This window comes from Puntigrus tetrazona, chromosome 16 (assembly GCF_018831695.1).
Source record: "Puntigrus tetrazona isolate hp1 chromosome 16, ASM1883169v1, whole genome shotgun sequence".
Lineage (NCBI taxonomy): Eukaryota > Metazoa > Chordata > Actinopteri > Cypriniformes > Cyprinidae > Puntigrus > Puntigrus tetrazona.
Window position 1 is genome coordinate 20,641,997 of NC_056714.1, and position 18,491 is coordinate 20,660,487.

The window sequence follows — 18,491 nt, forward strand, 5'->3', positions numbered from 1 at the left end:
CTTGTGGCTAGTATAGTTTTAACAGCAGAGTTTTCATCTGCCTTCCACAGATTCCACTCTGGAATGTTCCTTTCTGAAAGTGACGTGTAATTCATTTCTGACCACAAAGACGATCATAAAAAATGCATGATCCTGTCTGCGTTAAAAATGCAACAGTGTAAGATATGCTTAGGGGTTTAGATGTTTGTTCGTTTTTTTTTTACCAAGGGAATAATTAAGCTGCATTGATTGTTTTGAGCATTTCGCACAAGCACGCAGCTGCACTATAGCTCTCGGACAAAGAAAGGATTTGAAAAAGCAACTGCGCATTCATTTAGGTAAGGCTTGGTTTTTGGTCTTATACTCACGTGTGAAAATTCGCTCTCGCCTTTGGCCATGAACCACCAGTCCACTGTGGCAGAGGCCGGTACTTCCCCTCTCATCTTGCAAGAGATACAGCCCAATTTAAAGCCTTTCCCCGTCACTGCCTCTGTGTCGGAGTCCACTTCCACACAAGCCCCATGGCAGAGCCAAGCTACAGGAAAAACGAAACAATTAGCGACAGGAACACGCAACTGCTTGACTTCACAAAGCACTCTTTTAAGTCTTAACGATGCCCACTGTTTGTTTAGAACTGACAGGCATTACTGCGTCAAAATCCTTTATTTATTTATTTTTTGCATGCGTTCCCATTTTTTTGGAATTATGCATGCTGGCTTTTTTAGTTCAAGGCAGAGCGTTTTCTTGCAAGTTTTATTTCCACTCATGAAAACCAATTGTGCATTAAAATAATCCAAATTAACTGTGATTTCAGAGCACAGCATTTGCTTGCTTGTTTTTGTTTTGTTTTTGTCCTAGCAGAAAAAAAGCTTTGAGGGGAAATAAATTGTTAGCGGTGAGCTGTGATCCTTTTTTTTTTCCGAGTCATTACTCTATTTTCATATATAGATGCAAGTCTCTATATATGCCAGGTAGTCGCAAACGCTAGCAAAAAATAACACACCTGATATTCCAAGTATCTCTCTCTCTCTCACACTTCACCCTGCTGTTTCCACAGAGACATCTGCATCGCTCTCAACCAATGATCTTTTTGCAATTCTGACCTCTGGAGAAGTATTTATATATTTGCAATGAGATGAGGGACAGGAAACATCGCACACACATCAATCACAGCTACAAATTTACATTATTAACTGGAGTTGTCCTGAAGAGTTGGACCTTCTGCTATTTAGATTATTTTATGGGCATCTCTTTATTGAAATTGTCAGGAAAACAACATTTATCATTTGCTTTTGATGGGTGAGAGGAAAGGAGGAAAGTGAGAAAGAGAGTAAAAATTAGTGCAACGTCAACTGGAAGACAAGAGAGGAAGAAAGAGGAAACAGAGAGTTAAATGTTTTCATCGTTACATCCGACACATTAGTGATCATCATTGGCAGATGATTGCTTTATTGGCCTCTGATTGGCTGTGGAGAGGAAAAAGAAGGGAAGACTGGGGAGGAAAGACAATTATGATCATAGAAACACTACAGTTTGAGAGGAAAGGGTAGGAAGGGTATAAACAAGCTCACACGCTCCTAAAACAAGAAAACAAGTAGATGGCTGAACTTGAAATACTTTTTGTTTTAAGTAAAACATGACAAATTATAATTCATTATTTTAATGAGGCATCACACCTTTGTAATTTACAAGATTAAAATGTATTTAAATCTAGAGAGATTCCAACCAGCTAGCAAAAAAACGAATGTTTTGTGAACGTTCCCCTATTTTTAAAAAATGTTATGCATGCTCTCTCTTTTTCTTTTTTTTTTCTAAATAGTAGTTCACTTCTAGAATAAAACATTTCCTAATAATTTACTCAACCCTCAGCTGAGGAATAAGAGTCTTTTCTAGCAAAATGCTATTTAAAAATAGAAATGTATATACTTTTTAACCAGAAATGCAGAAAATGGCAGATAATTTCACTTGATAAAACCCTCATTCCTCGGCTGGGATCGTGTAGCTGCAGTGAAACTCTCATTTGGATTTTAACTTTAAAAATTCCTGGAATATCTTCCTGAAAAACCTTCATTTCCTTTGGACTGTAAGGAAATCTTGGGTGACATGAGGGTGAGTCATTTTATTCTGGAAGTGAACTAATCCTTAATAACTGTAAGAGAGATCGGTCAACTTTTTGCAAAAATGAGAATGTTTGAAAGTAGTAATGTTTGAAAAAAAACATTAAATGATTCCAACTTAAATGCCTTTAGAGAAAAATTATTCTTAGAGTTCTTATGCTAATATTTTGCGAATGCTGTTAGAAAACATTGGAACGTCTCTGAAGGAATGATTTCTCATAACTTTGAGAGAACCTTAGCCAAAGGAGAACGTTAGCTAAAGTTCTGACAACCTTCCCTGTTAACAGGGCATATAACAATTTTGAACGATTAACTTCGAAGTTGCAATGCAATATTTTGAAGAAATCTTACGTTTAAGTGTAATAGAAGAGAAAAACTCCAGAATGAGAACTTTGCATCATTTTTGAGAAGTAAGCATTGCGCTCAAAAGTGAATGTAAGCTTTTATTTGACTTTCAGAAAGTAGTGGGGTTTAAGCAGACTAAATGTTTGGAGACGTCCAAAAGATAATATGCATTTACAAAACAGATAAATAGTGAATTCTGATTTCATGCAACAAAGAACTGGGCATTTTTAGGAATCGAAACAAGCAGTTACACCAAAGGACACTATAAAGTGTGGGATGGAAGGAGATTGACCTTTAAAAGCAAAGGAGGGCCGGTATTCGCACAACAAGCTGACCTCAGACCTGTCAAAAATTCCCATCTACACTTCTGTCAATGTCACTGCTGCGACAGGGTCGTTACATAAGCCCTTTTTACAGAGATTACATTATGCAACTCATTCCAGATTAGACTGCACAATGGCCGTTTAATCCCAGGATTGAATTAATGCATTAAAGAGTTGAATTAACAACTGCATGCACTTTTGGACGAAAACGTAAAAGACCTACAGTTTTACAAATGCTTTTACTCGAAGAAACTTGCACTGCATTCAAGAAAGTGTTTAATCGGTCCGTGCATTTCCTGGGAATCGAACCTATGACCTTGGTGATGATTGCTCTACTGTGGTGCAATGAGACATACAAAGATAGAGAAGAATACCCTTTTTGAAAACTGATTCGGGCTGGAAAAACAAGCAGCCGATGACAACGTTTCCATGCCAGCCAGCATTCTTAATCTGTATAGCAGTGACATACAGTCGGGCCTCATGGGAAATGACAAAGATCTGTGACAAACACTTAGCTCCAGGGTAGAGACTTTCCATAGAAACAAGGGCTCTTTGATACATTGCTCAATATGTGATATCATGTTAGCCGGTATTTTTGTCACTGTGCTCTAACAATCGTTCTGTTGAATCCACACGTTCTCATCTCCATCCACTCAAGTCTTTAATCTAATCTCGAAAATGAATCCACAATGAGTATTTCTGTTGGAGACCCACTGGTCAAGGGTAAATGGCAAATAGCAGTGATATTTCCCCAGACAACCAGATGTAAAGACAAAGCACGTTCTTTTGGAGTTTTTTTCACATCCACTAGGATGGCGGGTGGGGTGCGTTACAATTTCTCTTTTCCTCATGCAATTGCTATTTCCTTAACTTCTTAACTAATGTGAGCTTTAAAATATTAAACCAGCGAGAGCCACCATTCATACCTTACATCCTTGTGTGCCCTTGACAACATTTAGCATTCACATTTTCTACCACCCTCCCCCACCGTCTCATCCGCTCTCCGACACACACACACACGTGCATTCAGACACACCTTTTCTCACACGCGCTTCAGTTTTCCACTGTGCCAGACCTGTGCCGTGCACAAAACCTGCGTCACTGCAAGCATGACAGTGCTGGATTCTGTTGAAAATCTGCTTAGAATACAAAGACTCACTCCTCATTGGTTTGCCTGTTTCTAGGCCTCTTGTTTTTAACCTCTGGTAAATGATTAATAGCCATCTTCCTCCCCCTCCAAGCCTTTCTAGGCTGTTCGAATAGGTCTAATCAGCAAAAAGGCCATCCTGTCTGCTAATGCTTAGCTGCACTGTCCTGACAGTTGGCCAGTAGATCCATTATAGATTCCTTGATCAGCAAGACCTACTTATTTAATATAATAAAATACATTTGACATTTTTAAATCATATGTTTTGACCTTAAAAACATTATTATCATGCTTATTTATCATACTTAAGTTAGGTGGTTTGTTCATTGGAATCCACTTATTTTAAAATAAATTTTTTTATTTCTTCTGATATTTGTACTTTTTTCTGTGTTAGTGACTATTGTAAAATTTAGGAGAGTGTTAGATGATGGCAGTGAAATTTCAATTTCAATTTATATTAATATTTATATAATACTATATATTAATTGTAAAAAGGGAAAACTAACCTTTCAACAACTCAGTATCCAACATGAAAAACACATCAGGTGTGGTATTAATTAAAAACCACGTAAGCAATTTGTTAAAGGCAAAGCTCTGGCAATGTGCATCATTAATCCAGACGGTCTACTGGCTCTCCTGGAGTATACAGTGTTTAGAGCAGGATATGATACAGCTGTTAAACAGTCGGTGAAACTGTTATCACAGTAGGTGTCTGCTGAGATTGGTGGAGACTCGCACTGTGATAATGTCAGGTGCTGATTTCTATTAGTCTTTGTTTAAACCATTTGGATGCTGTAACACAGTACAACACTAAAAAATGGATTTCTCCCCAAAACATAGAATGTCCACTGCACTACTTTTCTGTCAATAATAGTAATGCTCTATAGGGTTAGGGTTAATGCTCAGTAAATGGATATCATCTTTGAGAGATTCCATGGGCACTTTACCAACTCTAATAATATAAGTGATACACTGCGTTTCAAATGTCTTGCATGCTCCCCAAATCAAATACAGTAAAAAAGCAATACTGCAAAACATTAAAAATACATGTTTTCTATGTTAAATATAATTTTCATGGTAATGCATTTCTCTGATGGCAAAGCTGAATTTTTTGCAGGCATTACTCCAAGTTTTCAATTAAACATGACCCTATGAGAATGCCTTTCTATCAACGTTGAATACGGTCGTGCTGTTTAATATTTTGTTTTGTAAAAACTGATACATTTGTAATGAATAGAAAGTTCAGTTAAGCAGCATTTTTTAAATAGAAATTTTGCAATATTACAATAATGCATAAATTGTAAATTACCGACATTAAAAGTTACAACTTCAAAAAATCTTAATAAAAATGTTTAATTATTAATACAATTTAAAAGTCACTTTTGATAAACTGAATGTATACTTTATGAGTAAAAGTATTCATTTTAATTTCTTTCAAAAAATATATTTTTTTATAATTAACCTAACCCATTGTGCTTTCTAGAGGTTGACACGGACCCTCAAATAGCCCTTACAAATATTCTTCATAACAATAATGAAAGAATTTTACATTTTGTGTTGACTGTTTCTTTAAGGCTCAGCAATGGCAAGCAGAAGGTCATGACAAGCCTTCACCGTTGTGCCCTTGAAAGACATTTCACCTCAGGATGCTCTGGCGGGAATGAAGCTGTAATGCGTTTGATGCCATTATACGGTGACACTGCCATTAAATTCCAGAAACAATTTACACCAGCCCTGATTGTTTGGCGGTTTCATTAAGATACTGTAGTTTGGCCAATCTGAGACTGTATAAAACAAGCAGATCACAGGCAAACACAGGGGACTTTCTTTCTGTCTCTAACGCTTTCATCCTCACACATGGTTTATCGTTTCTGTCCATCTGCCCATGCTCTCTCCTCTCTTTCATCTCCTCTAAATAAAAAACGGTTCCTTAAAGCCCCTTACAGTGATCCTGAGAGATGACTTACTGTACCAAAAAGGTGTTACACAAGTACAGTTGTGTAACAGTTCTCCTTTTGAGCTTTCACATTTTAACCTTCTGCTCCAACATTCTTTACTCCTTCCTTAGGGCATGATATGTAACATCATGTATGAAGGAAATATGAAGGAATATTACATATCTGATAGATTTTATTAGTTGTAGCAACTGTTGTTAACCACCTTTGTGAGCTGCTTTGGATAAAAGGGTCCGTTTAATGTTTTAAATTTTAATCTACTTAATAATTTAGTGCAATAAAGCGCAGCTCGTCATGCAAACAGATTACATTTGCATGGTTTTTAAACAGAATGTACCTCTTAAAAAGCATTTGATTACAGTACTTGTGGAGAATTAGCATACAAATGAATAAAAACCTGCACTGGAAAAGAGGTATAACATTTAAGCAGCTGATAGCTGGTGGTTAACATAACCTGCCACTAGTACAGAAAATACAGATACATCTTCATAACGGGCATCCTGACACACGACATGAGGGGAGATACAAATCCCCACTGCGTAAACTAGGACATCTAACTCTGGGGCATAACTGACAACACCTGTTCCCCGGAGAGCGATTTATTTCCATCACTGGCCTTCTACAGTCACAGATAAAAGATATTAAGGCTATGCACGAGCTCTGACGGCCGCATATTTCTGAACACCCACTACAAAACCCAAACAAAACAAAGCATTCACAACCAACTAAATAATAACAGCTTGTTACAGAAGCAACCGAGCTTTGGGCGAGAGCTATATTACTGTCTGGACCACCCTGATCACATACACGGCTCCATTTTAGCATCAACACAAACTCTGCAAACACTGACAGCTGGTTTGGGGTTTTACTCAGCGGTCCAGGAACCTCAAAGCCCATAAACACACCCGCTAAGACTAAAACAAATGCAATGACACACCATACTGAACAGCTGCTAAATTGCCCTGATTGGGTCACCGAGCTAAAAAAAAACGAAAAAAAACTTTGCAACGAAACAATTCAGGTGCATTTTTTAAATATAATATCTAATAATCAATCACAAATGACTCTGGCAAGTGCACATGTGCTACAGTATAATAAATAAGATGATAAGATTTATATAAATTACACCTATCTAAAAACCTCAAAATCACAACACATCACAGCAGCAGATGCAGTTTATCTTGAGAGTTGATTTCTGCTCTACAGGTGCCTGCAGCTTTGTCATGGCCTGACTGACACAGACGGAGGTAAAGGCTGAGAGGCTTGAAATGTGTCTCAAATGTTGCATGGTGCGCTTAAGACACTCACCGTGTGTTAAACACAACAGCACAGGGAACCACAGAAGCCGCAGTGCAGACATCTTCACAGATGATAGGCGTTGCTTTCGGAGTCGTGTCTCCGTCTTTTACACACACACACACACACAAACACACGCACACAAAACAAAGGCTCAAACTGAAGAGCAGGAGGTCTCGGCCGGTAGTCAGGAGCTGTGTGACTGAAATCTGTCTTCTGGATCTGTGAACAGATCTGCTTGACACTGAGATGATGGTGGGCTTCACTTTTCGTTCAGACCCTGATTGTTTCCTCCTGTCCTTCTAGTCTGGCGGGAGATGAGTGTTGTGGCGAGGAGCAAGGGAGTCCAGTGAGGGAGTATCAGAGATGTGACGCCCTCTGTGCAAGTGATCGCTTCAATAAGTCCAGGCACAGAGTATTCACTTACTCCACACAAGAAAGAGAGCTGAGATGCCAGACTTAAGTTTCAGTCGGTAACTGCTCTTCTTGACCTATTTATATGTGATCAAGCGCCTTCTTAATAATGGATAATAATACACTTTTTAGCGATAAAATACTTCGATTAGTATCTAATCTGATTTCTAAAATATATATAGTGGTATATTAGCTAAACGTTTTCTTGTTTTTTGACAGTGGAAGACTTCAGCTGAGGTTTGTGATTAGTGTAGAATGAGAAATTCATGCAGGTAATGGAAGACTGACATTAAACTAAGGATTTTGTGCTATACGTTTATGTTAAACATTGGTTAGCCGATTTAACCTGAGGAAAAAAAACATATATTTTAAGCGACGCAATGTTTTCCACAGTGAGTTTGAAATGTATCAATGAAATCTTAATGATTATGTGTCTTTGGCTTCACGCAAACATACATTCAGACATTCTCTTCTGCTCTAAATGATATTTATTGCTTATATCTGAGTTATTGCTTATGTTAGGGTGTCGACGCGAAGATATATCTCTCAGAATCGATTTCAACTTGAAGCTATTGTCCAATTAAGAAGAGCTAAATATATGCTTTGAGTAAAATGTGCATTGCATTGCGCGTAAAATAACAACTGTAGATTTAGCAGGCTACCCATATGATGAACTTTAACACTGTATTTAATGTTTGTGTCTTTGTATTATTTAAATAAATGCATATGAAGTTGCTAACGCATGCAGTGTTTACTATGACCGGATGTAGTTATGGCTCGTGCCATCTGTTATTTTGCTAAAGCGTCTGTAATTTCCAACTGTCGAACATCAAGGCATATGTCTAACAGCGAATAACGATCACCAAACTATGCTAATAACACACCACTCATGCGTCTACGTTACATGTAATAATAACGACGGATGCAAATATCGACAACCTCGACGGTATTTCCCCTGTCAACAATAACAAACGTGACCGCGGGGTGATTGTTTCGTGCTTTGAATATTTCTCAGCCTACCGTTACCGATTACCACACGTATTTAGTCAATAAAACGTTCCTTCCCCGCGTTTTTCTTCTTTCAGCTGGTTACCATCATCCAAAAAAAACGGCTTCTGAGTGGATGAAGGCGATTCGCTCGCGCCGTTAAATCGTTCCGTTGGTCACGCGGGGTGTTTATTTGCGGGTCACGGGTTTAACCGAATTGTGCCGCCCGCTCAAATGTTCGGTATGAATTGGTATGTTCACAAAAGATTCCGTTTGGCCCGGAGCACCGCACGTTAAGCCGTAACGTGGTGAGTTCATTGGCGTTATCTCGCCCTGTAGGGAAGGATGCTGCGTTTGGGATAGGCGAGGACGGGCTGGGAGGGAGCGTGGATGGGGAAGGGATATGCGGACTGATGCATTGCAGTAGTGGGATGGATGGAGAGCAAGACGTCTCGGGGTTAAAAATTCAAGTCGTTATGGCAACGTAAATAGATGGTTACACGTCTGTTCGATGCGCGAGGTAAACGCGATAAAGACGCGCGATAAAGACGCGTCGATCTTGAATATTCGGTGGAGCGCGTGAAGGTCGGATTATTTGAGGACTAATTATTCTAGAGCTTTGAATGTGGGAGCAATGTAATCATAACGTTAATATTAATTGACAAGACTCTCTCTCTCTCTCTCTCTCTCTCTCTCTCTCTCTCTCTCTCTCTCTCTCTCTCTCTCACACACACACACACACACACACACACACACACACACTTAACATTGTTATTGTTATAGTTACAAATATATTAAATGGTTCCCTCACGTAAATCTCCCATATTTTTTTAACCACGGTACTATATTTAACCACGGTAACCACAAATTAAATGTAGATTGATAAAACTGTGGACACAAGTACAATTGGTAATTTTAAATAAAAAGTAGTTACTTTGTTATAATTAAACCGCGGTAAATTTTCTTAAGGATTTTGAACACGACTGGGACATGTTTGAACGTGAACATGAGTGGGACTCATAGGGACTTTTATTGTGTCATTTTACAGTGGCTAGGACATACATCTCCAAACATGCACGTTTTGTTTCAAGAAGAAAGTAGGCTATAGTTTTTGAATTAGTGTGAGTAATTTTAGGCTGAACTAGGCTGGTTCTTTGTGAGTCGGTTGTAATATGATTTCTAGCCCCCAGGGGGAAGCACACATTATATGAGTTGATGTAAATGTAATGTAAAAGTCAATTTAAAAGAGCATTAAAACCATCTTTTGCCTTTAATTTCTACACTGCAGATTTTGAGTAAAAGTATATATATATATATATATATATATATATATATATATATATATATATATATATATATATATATATATATATATATATATATATATATATATATATATATATATATGTGTACTAGAATGTGAGCATTGCGTGATTTAAAAAATGCTTGTGTCTAGCAACAAATAGAATGAAACCTGCATTCTATTCTAAAAGTGACATCATAATAGCCATTGCACGGAATCTTGGTGAAAAGTTTCACTTGGTATCTGACTGTTGTGATTGCTGCCTGCTTATCACTCATTCAAGCCAGTTTCGTAGTTGTTGTTGAGATAATCTTCTCTCAAGCATTTCAATATGTGGTGCAGAGCGAGAAACTCTCTCCAGAGTCAGGGCCTGCCATGCCTCGTAGGCAAACGGATTTGTAGCAGACCTCCTGCACTTCCCTTCTTGCCTGAGACTGGGCAAAAGAAGGCCTCTTCAATTGAAAGACCTCCAGGACGTCGCGGGCAAAGGTCTCCTACCTATTTAATGGATGTGGCAGAGAGAAATGTCACAGAACCTTCACGTAGGCCAATGTCTATTCTGAAATGTGATGGTCGCATTTCTTCATCCTCGTTGCCCAGTCTTGTGAGGGTGGACAAACAAACATCCCTATATCCTGGGAAACCTCTTACTGGACAGAACAAGTCCGCTGGACATTTCTTCTTGACAGAAGCTGAAGAGAAGTCATCAGTTTCAGGAGAAAGACCCCCGGGACGTCGAGGGATCAGACCTGCTAACCATTTAATGGTCGTGGCAATGAGAAAGGTCGGTGAGCCTTCATGTGAGTCTGATCTGAAAACCACGGCTCCCTTATCCTTACCCCAGCTGCCCAGGCTTGCAAGTCGACCAGCAAGGGTGGACAAACGTATGTCTCTGCTTGGACATCGTGTTGATGCGTCCACAACACTGCCTGTTCTGGAACCAACCCATTTTCCTGTGAAGCTGCTTGCCGACCCACGGAAAAGATGCAAGGAAGTGGCAAGGAATCTCGTGTCTTTTCAGGGTATTTGATGATGAGGATGTGAAGTTGAAGAGGATTCCCCTCAGTAGATGAAAAGATGCTAGACGCCCCTGCTTGAACCCATTTATAAAGCATCTACACAGAAGACAAGATGAAAAAAATAAATAAATAAATTGTACATTAAAAAAAGCTTTTTGTGCATCAAATGTTCTTTTTTCATTCATCAAAAAATTGCATATTGCCATTTATTGCCATAATCTATTGGTTAATCTTAATTATATTCTCTATCAGTGAATTAAATATGACACATGAATTATCTTCATGTTATGATTATTTAGTAATGAATTTATGTTACCAAGTAGGCAACTGAAGATCTTTTTGTTGTGCTATGTCTTGTTTTCAAATGCAGTTTGTGCTCCCAAGTTCCTCCCACACAACTATTACATGAAAAGATGCCATTTTCTAAAAATAAACACATAAAACCATCGTCTTCATCTTTGTTTAGATATTGTTTGTATAGAAGACTACAAGTTCTAATAGAATCCTATGTCAATTACTGCTGATTTATCCATAAATGTAATAAAAACTAAATAACAGTTCCTAAATAAAGATATATGCCTTTTCAACCAGAAGAAAATATTACTTATTGCACAGAAATTTAAGGGTATAGTGCACCTTTTTGGTACCCAATTTTCAAATTGTCACAAAGTCACTGTTCATGAGAGATTTCTCATAATAACTTGGTACAGTTAAAAAGCTTCAGATGTTTTTTCAAATAAATCTCACTACGATTTCATACAGTTTCATGCTAGTATTTAAAATAAACGTAGCCTACTGAGTGAATAATAAAAATTAAAACGATCAGTTTATTCATGGAATGGCAAAAGTAAATTTTCAGCAGCTATTAGACCTACTCCAGATTTACTACTCAAGAAAAATGACCCATTGTAAATGTTAAAAACAATTTAAAAAATATATATATATATATATATATATATATATATATATATATATATATATATATATATATATATATATATATATATATATATATATATATTTTTTTTTTTTTTTTTTTTTTCAGTATTCTTTGGTGAATACAACGTTAAAATGAACAGCATTTATTTAAAATAGACACATTTTGTAACATTATAGGCTAAGTTCTTTACTGTCACTTTTGTTCACTTTAATGCACATTTGAATGTTAATTTATATACGTAGGTCAAAACATAAACTATATGTAGGCCCAGGACACACAGGTACAATTTATTTGGTACATACAGACTGTACTATAAGAGGAGACGAAGAGGCGGACTTTAGGACCCGGTGAACGTTTCCGGAACTTCACATATAGTCTGCGACGTGACGTCAGCTGCTGCAAGCAAACATGGAGGACGGCGGAGTGCTGGTCGAGAAACCTCAGGTGAGATGTTGTGTTGTGATTTTAAGTATTTCACAAAGAGGGGGCGGCTTGCACAGCGTTATTATTTCGAAAACGTTCCGGTCCACATAAGCAAAACATTTACACCCAAGGAAAATTAGACGGAAGCTTACAATAAACAGCGAAAGGATGCCGATTCATTCAGCTCGCAGCAAATGCTCAGTCATGCCGTTCTCTGACAGCGGCTAACGTTAGCATGTGCGCTTTCGAGAATTTGCGGATGAGCAGGAGTCTCTGCGGATATGTAGAGTTTGAAACTTCACATTTGATCCTATTTGAGTTGTATGTGACCTCTTTGTACGCGTTCCTAAACGTGTTCACAACGTAAATCGGTTATGCTATTGCTAAGCCGCGTAGCATTCCGTTATCATCTGCGTTTGTCTTTAACGTTTAAACGTTTTAAACTTTCGTCTGTCTTTATAAGATGATCTATTAAGAAGCCTTACATGACGCTTAACAGAACGGTGGTGTTTGTGAATTCAAAATTTGATGTGTATAAATATATTAATAATACAGCTTGAATATGCATTGATTATGATGTGATTGTAATGTAAATTGTGTATTATTATGACATTTAGTTTTATTATGACGTTCTTTGCTTTTATAGTTAATGTGAGTTTGGTAAATATTTGATTGTATATACATATATATTGTGATCTTTTTTTCTTGACAGGATGATGTGCCGGCCCTGCTAAATTCAAGGCCCCAGACTGGCTTGTCTTTCTTGGCTCCTGAACCAGAAGATCTGGAGGACCTTTACAGTAGATATAAGGTTTGTATGTTTGTGAGGTTTCATTTGTTTTTGTTTTTTTGGGTGCTTTTTACTGTGTGTGATTGACATGCTACTAATCTATCACAGTATTGACCACATTTGTTGACGTGTAATCACTTACACACTGCAGAAGTTGCAGCAGGAGCTGGAGTTTCTAGAGGTGCAGGAGGAGTACATTAAAGATGAACAGAAGAATCTGAAAAAGGAGTTCCTTCATGCCCAAGAAGAGGTGAAGAGGATACAGAGCATCCCTCTGGTTATTGGACAGTTTTTGGAAGCAGTCGACCAGAATACTGCTATTGTGGGCTCAACCACTGGTAAGAGGACCGATCCGGTATAGGCTTTCTGTGGATCTTAATTCTCCTTTTCTTAACTTAAGGTCTAGATAGGCCTTAAATCTGTTTTGCCATTAAAGTTCTTTGTCAGTATTTATGTTTTCCAGTTCAAATATATAAACATCCTTAAATCAGTATACATTTGTGATATGCAAATTGAAGATGAAATCTTGTTTTCTGGAGAAATTGAACAAAATTTAGTTTGTGCTTAAAACAATAAGAGATGACAATAAGAGTTTTTTTTAATTAAACTGATTTTTCTGACACCATTAACAGATATTTGTTCTTAGATTATAAACTGATGTCAAATTGCTTAAGTAAATGTATCTTGATTTAATGTAATTAAATTTCTCCCCAATTTTTTTGTACCTTTTTTATAATCAAGCTTTATTGCAGTTTGATTATAAGGTAGTCAAATTAATTTCCATATTCTGCTGGTTTGAAGCATATTCAAAACATATGTTTTTCTTTATATAAATTGAAAAAATAACAACACTTTGACATGGCGTTCCGTTCAGTGTATTTCTTAAATTTAATTAATTTGACCTTAAATTCTCCTTTTATTAAACATGCAGAAACCCTGGCTGTATGTGACGGTGTTGATTTATAGAATTATTAATCAGAATTTTCAAAAATAATAAATATAACCTGCATAAGTAGTTTCAAAAGTATACTCTCTGCATGCTCTGTAAGTTTCTTTGGATGAAATCATGCCAGATTCTTACGAATTAAAAATGTATACTTAAGCATTTATTAAAACTACAATGTCAAAAATGCTGATTTTTCCTTTTTATTCCTTTAGGATCCAATTACTATGTTCGGATTTTGAGCACAATTGACAGAGAGCTGCTGAAGCCCAATGCCTCTGTTGCTCTGCACAAGCACAGCAATGCCCTGGTGGATGTTCTGCCTCCAGAAGCTGACAGCAGCATCATGATGCTCACTTCAGGTATTTTCTTTATCCTGTGTCTAGATTGCACATTTATTTCTTGAGGGAGGGGGAAAAAAACTCTTGCACCGTCTTGTCACTTTTAATGTGCTTCCTCTCTGTTTGACCCCAGATCAGAAGCCGGATGTGATGTACTCTGACATCGGAGGAATGGACATCCAGAAACAGGAAGTGAGGGAGGCTGTGGAGCTTCCCCTCACACATTTTGAGCTCTATAAACAGGTAAGTCTGTACATGCAAGCGTCTGTGGGTGCGAAGCAGTCTTGGTCGTCCACTCACATTCTGTTTCTGTTCACAGATTGGTATCGACCCACCCAGAGGAGTGCTCATGTATGGCCCGCCTGGCTGTGGAAAGACTATGTTGGCAAAAGCTGTGGCTCACCACACCACAGGTAGGCTCAAGTTTGATCGGGGCCTTTTAGCCTTTATACCCAAATTTGATTTGAGCGTGCATGTGGTTATTACAGCTTTTCTAATTGTTTTAATTTTCTATAGCTGCCTTTATTCGCGTGGTGGGATCTGAGTTTGTGCAGAAGTATCTCGGAGAGGGTCCACGCATGGTGCGAGATGTCTTTCGACTGGCCAAAGAGAATGCCCCGGCCATTATCTTTATCGATGAGATTGATGCTATTGCTACCAAGCGTTTTGATGCACAGACTGGAGGTATGCATCCCTATTTATATGTATATGAAGTATTCATGATGATGATGATGATGATGATAATAATAAAACAAAATTAAATATACTATAGTGTTCAAGAAAATTTTGATATCTGAGGGATCTTTTGCACACTAAAGACTGGAGTAATGGCTGCTGAAAATTTGGTTTTGAAATCTCAGGTATAAATTACATTTTGAATTAAAAAATGGTTATTTTAAGCTGTAATATATCACTGTTTTTACTGTATTTTGATCAAATAAACACAGAGTTGTCAAACATAAGGAACAAAAGCAGAAAATCTTACTGAAAACCTTTGAATGGTAGTTTACATTATTAAAATCTAAATTTTCATTTTTCAGTCATGATTCATTTTATGACGTCCTCAAGGAGACAGTTTTGATTTTTGTGTGCTTACTGTTTTTCTTTTTTCTGTGTTTGTAGCTGATAGAGAAGTGCAAAGAATCCTGCTTGAGCTGCTCAATCAAATGGATGGGTTTGACCAGAATGTGAACGTAAAGGTTAGACTTTTTTTTTTTTTTTTTTATTGGGGAAAAAAAAGATAAATAAGATAATGAAATTAACACACTTTTTAACGTGTGTGGTGAGTAACAATTTTGAAATGAAGTCAAGTCAAAATATTTTTTTTTTATAGCACAGAGCAACCGAGTATACATAAAAAGAAAACCTATTATATGAAATTTAAACTTAAAATAGAATAAGAGCAAACTGACATCAGAGCCTTAAACTGACAATAAAAGCCAGAGAAGGCAAATAAGATTTGAGTACAGACAAAACTACGTTGTGAATGAGCATGTCTCGCATTTTCATGCAGGCCGGCCGCCCTTGGTTTTACAGCAACAACGAGGAACAGTTAAGAGAAGCTGATTAATAGACCTAAGAGCCCTTGGAGGAGTGTAAGGAATCACAAGGTCACTGATGTGTTTAGGTGCAAGGCCAGATAAAGCCTTGTACACACAGACAGATATGTTAAAATAAATTCTAAAATTAACAGGAAGCCAGTGTAAAGATGCTAAAACTGGAGAAATGTGATCCCTCTTTAAGCATAGCAGTGGTAGATGTTTCTTAAAAATGGCACCAAAGGGAAGCATGTCAAGGGTAAAGAGAAGAGGGTCTAAAATAAACCCTTGGGGCACACCGCATGACAAAGGAGCCGACAAAGGGAAAAAAAACTGCTCAGTGAGAGGGTTCTCCCTTCTGAAATAAGAGCAACACCCTGAAAACCCACCAATCGATGTAACAGAATACTATGATCAATTGTATTAATTGCCTCACTTAAATCCAATAAAGGAAAATCCACATGAACCTGTATTAAAAACTTGCAAAAGGTCATTGTTAATTTTCAAAAATGCAGTTTCTGTGCTGTACAGAGATCTAAAACCAGATGGGAAAGTATCCTCACAGGTCTGCTCATTTTTTTTTTTTTAAATGACAGGTTATCATGGCCACCAACAGGGCTGACACACTGGATCCAGCTCTGTTGCGCCCGGGTAGACTGGACCGTAAGATTGAGTTTCCTCTTCCTGACCGGCGACAGAAACGACTGGTGTTCTCCACCATCACCAGCAAGATGAACCTCTCAGAGGAGGTTGACCTGGAGGACTGTATCCTGGCCCTACATTTATTCATTTTTTTCATTATGATTACAAACAGTTATTCATTTACTGTGTGTGTATATAGGATTAAACAAACTTCTCATTTAAATAAATACATTTTTGTATTTATGTAGTAAGTGTAGTAATGTAGTAAGTTATTTTAGAGATTTTTGTGCAGACTTGCAAGACCAAATAAATGTTTTACAATTGGCCTTAACCAAGATGTAGATGTTGCCAGGCCCGACAAGATCTCTGGTGCAGATATCAACTCTATTTGCCAGGAGGTGAGTTAGAACAGACATTATGTTCATTAAAAAATGTCTTGTGTGACCCTGGACCACACAACCAGTCATAAGAGTCAGCGTTTTGAAATTGAGATTTATACATCACCTTAAAAGCTTCCCATCGATGTATGGTTTGTCAGGATAAGACAATAATTAGACTTTTTTGGGTGCAAAAATGTAAATATTGATTTAAAAGTACAAATGAAGTCCTTAGTGATGCATATTACTCATCAAAAATGTAAAAATATATATATATTGGAACATGATCTTTACTTAATTTCTCTAGTGATTTTTAAAAAAAGAAAAATCTATAATTTTGACCCATGCATGTTGCCACAAATAAATACACCAGTGCTACTTATTTCTGGTTTTGTGGTCCATATTTATTTGTGATCAGAATTTTTTTCAAACCTGTTTTTCTGTTATGATTAATCCTGTTACTTTTTGTGTCTACAGGCTGGTATGCTGGCTGTGCGTGAAAACCGTTACATTGTGCTGGCTAAGGACTTTGAGAAGGCTTACAAGACCGTTATCAAGAAAGATGAGCAGGAACACGAGTTCTACAAGTAGTATACGCCTCGACTAGATATCGCCGTTAGCTTTTACCCTATTTGTTTCAGCCTTTACTTGTACGTACAGTGTAATATTAAGAACATAAAACTTGAACCTTGATTGAAATCTTCAGGGTTTACACTGCTTGTACTGGGACTTTGATTTCGCAGGATTGTTTCAGATTCACATTATATAAAATATGGATGGAAAAACAAACATGTACATCTGGTGAGCATTTTATGTATTCTGTTTAATGACTCTCTTCAAAGAACCATTAAAATGTTTTCCATAATGACTCTAAATAAAGATGTTTTTGATAACAACCAGAATGTAAGCTGGCAGATAATGGTTTCTGTGTGTTTCTGAAAAGATATTAACAGGATTTTGACATTTAACAACTAAACAAATTTTACTTACTTTTAAAAGGTTGATACAGCACACATTAATGTCAATTCATGTCTGCCAAGACGGATGCAAAATACGTACATCTGTTGAGGTTTTTTGAACTGTAATGGCCCTGGGTTTCAAAAAAACAATTTGGTCTGTTCAATTCAATCTGTAGGAACCAATAAAATCTTGTCAAAGTGAAAATGATAATTTTTCTGTAATAATTTAAATGTTAAAAAAAACTAAAAGTCAGAAAAAATTACAGAATTGTGTAAAAAAAAAAAAAAAAAAAAAAAAAGTTCTGGAATTGTAGATCGATGAAAAGCTAATTAAATATTTAATTTAAAAATATATATATATATAAATTATTTTTTTGCTTTTGCAGTGCATCCTCCTGTAATTCTAACTGCTTATATTTTCCCAACCTGGGTTTTTTTGAATATGCATTATTCAGTATTTACGCAATAGAAAAGAAAATTATAGAAAATAATACAGTAATTGTAAGCATTTTATAATTGTATCGATTATGTAATCCGAAAGGCATATCGTTTATTACTACCAAGCACTGCATATAAACAGAAATCACTTGTTTGTTTGTTTTAGGAGAAACTTTCTGAGAATGCAATTAAACATTTCAAACCGAACCTCTTCA

General features: G+C 36.9%; 2 protein-coding genes across 3 annotated transcripts in view; one reads left to right on the forward strand and one right to left on the reverse strand.

Moving 5' to 3' along the window:
- Positions 1-8,941, reverse strand: part of scn1ba (sodium channel, voltage-gated, type I, beta a) — a 14,808-nt gene extending 5,867 nt beyond the window's left edge. The window contains exons 1-2 of one of the 2 annotated variants that reach the window (XM_043260667.1): positions 7,175-8,941; positions 348-514 (exon numbers count right to left, since the gene is read on the reverse strand). In XM_043260667.1, the coding sequence (XP_043116602.1) occupies positions 348-514; positions 7,175-7,226 (219 nt within the window). In that variant the 5' untranslated portion in view covers positions 7,227-8,941. The remainder of the gene's footprint in view (positions 1-347; positions 515-7,174) is intronic. The other variant, XM_043260665.1, reaches the window with a different exon arrangement.
- A 3,222-nt stretch (positions 8,942-12,163) lies between these two features.
- Positions 12,164-17,793, forward strand: psmc4 (proteasome 26S subunit, ATPase 4). The gene is made up of 11 exons (XM_043260664.1): positions 12,164-12,269; positions 12,961-13,059; positions 13,190-13,376; positions 14,197-14,343; positions 14,456-14,565; positions 14,642-14,735; positions 14,839-15,006; positions 15,445-15,521; positions 16,457-16,625; positions 16,845-16,900; positions 17,357-17,793. Exons 1-11 carry the CDS (start codon positions 12,234-12,236, stop codon positions 17,468-17,470), a joined length of 1,257 nt encoding a protein of 418 aa, XP_043116599.1. The 5' UTR covers positions 12,164-12,233; the 3' UTR covers positions 17,471-17,793.
- The last annotated feature ends 698 nt before the right edge of the window (positions 17,794-18,491 follow it).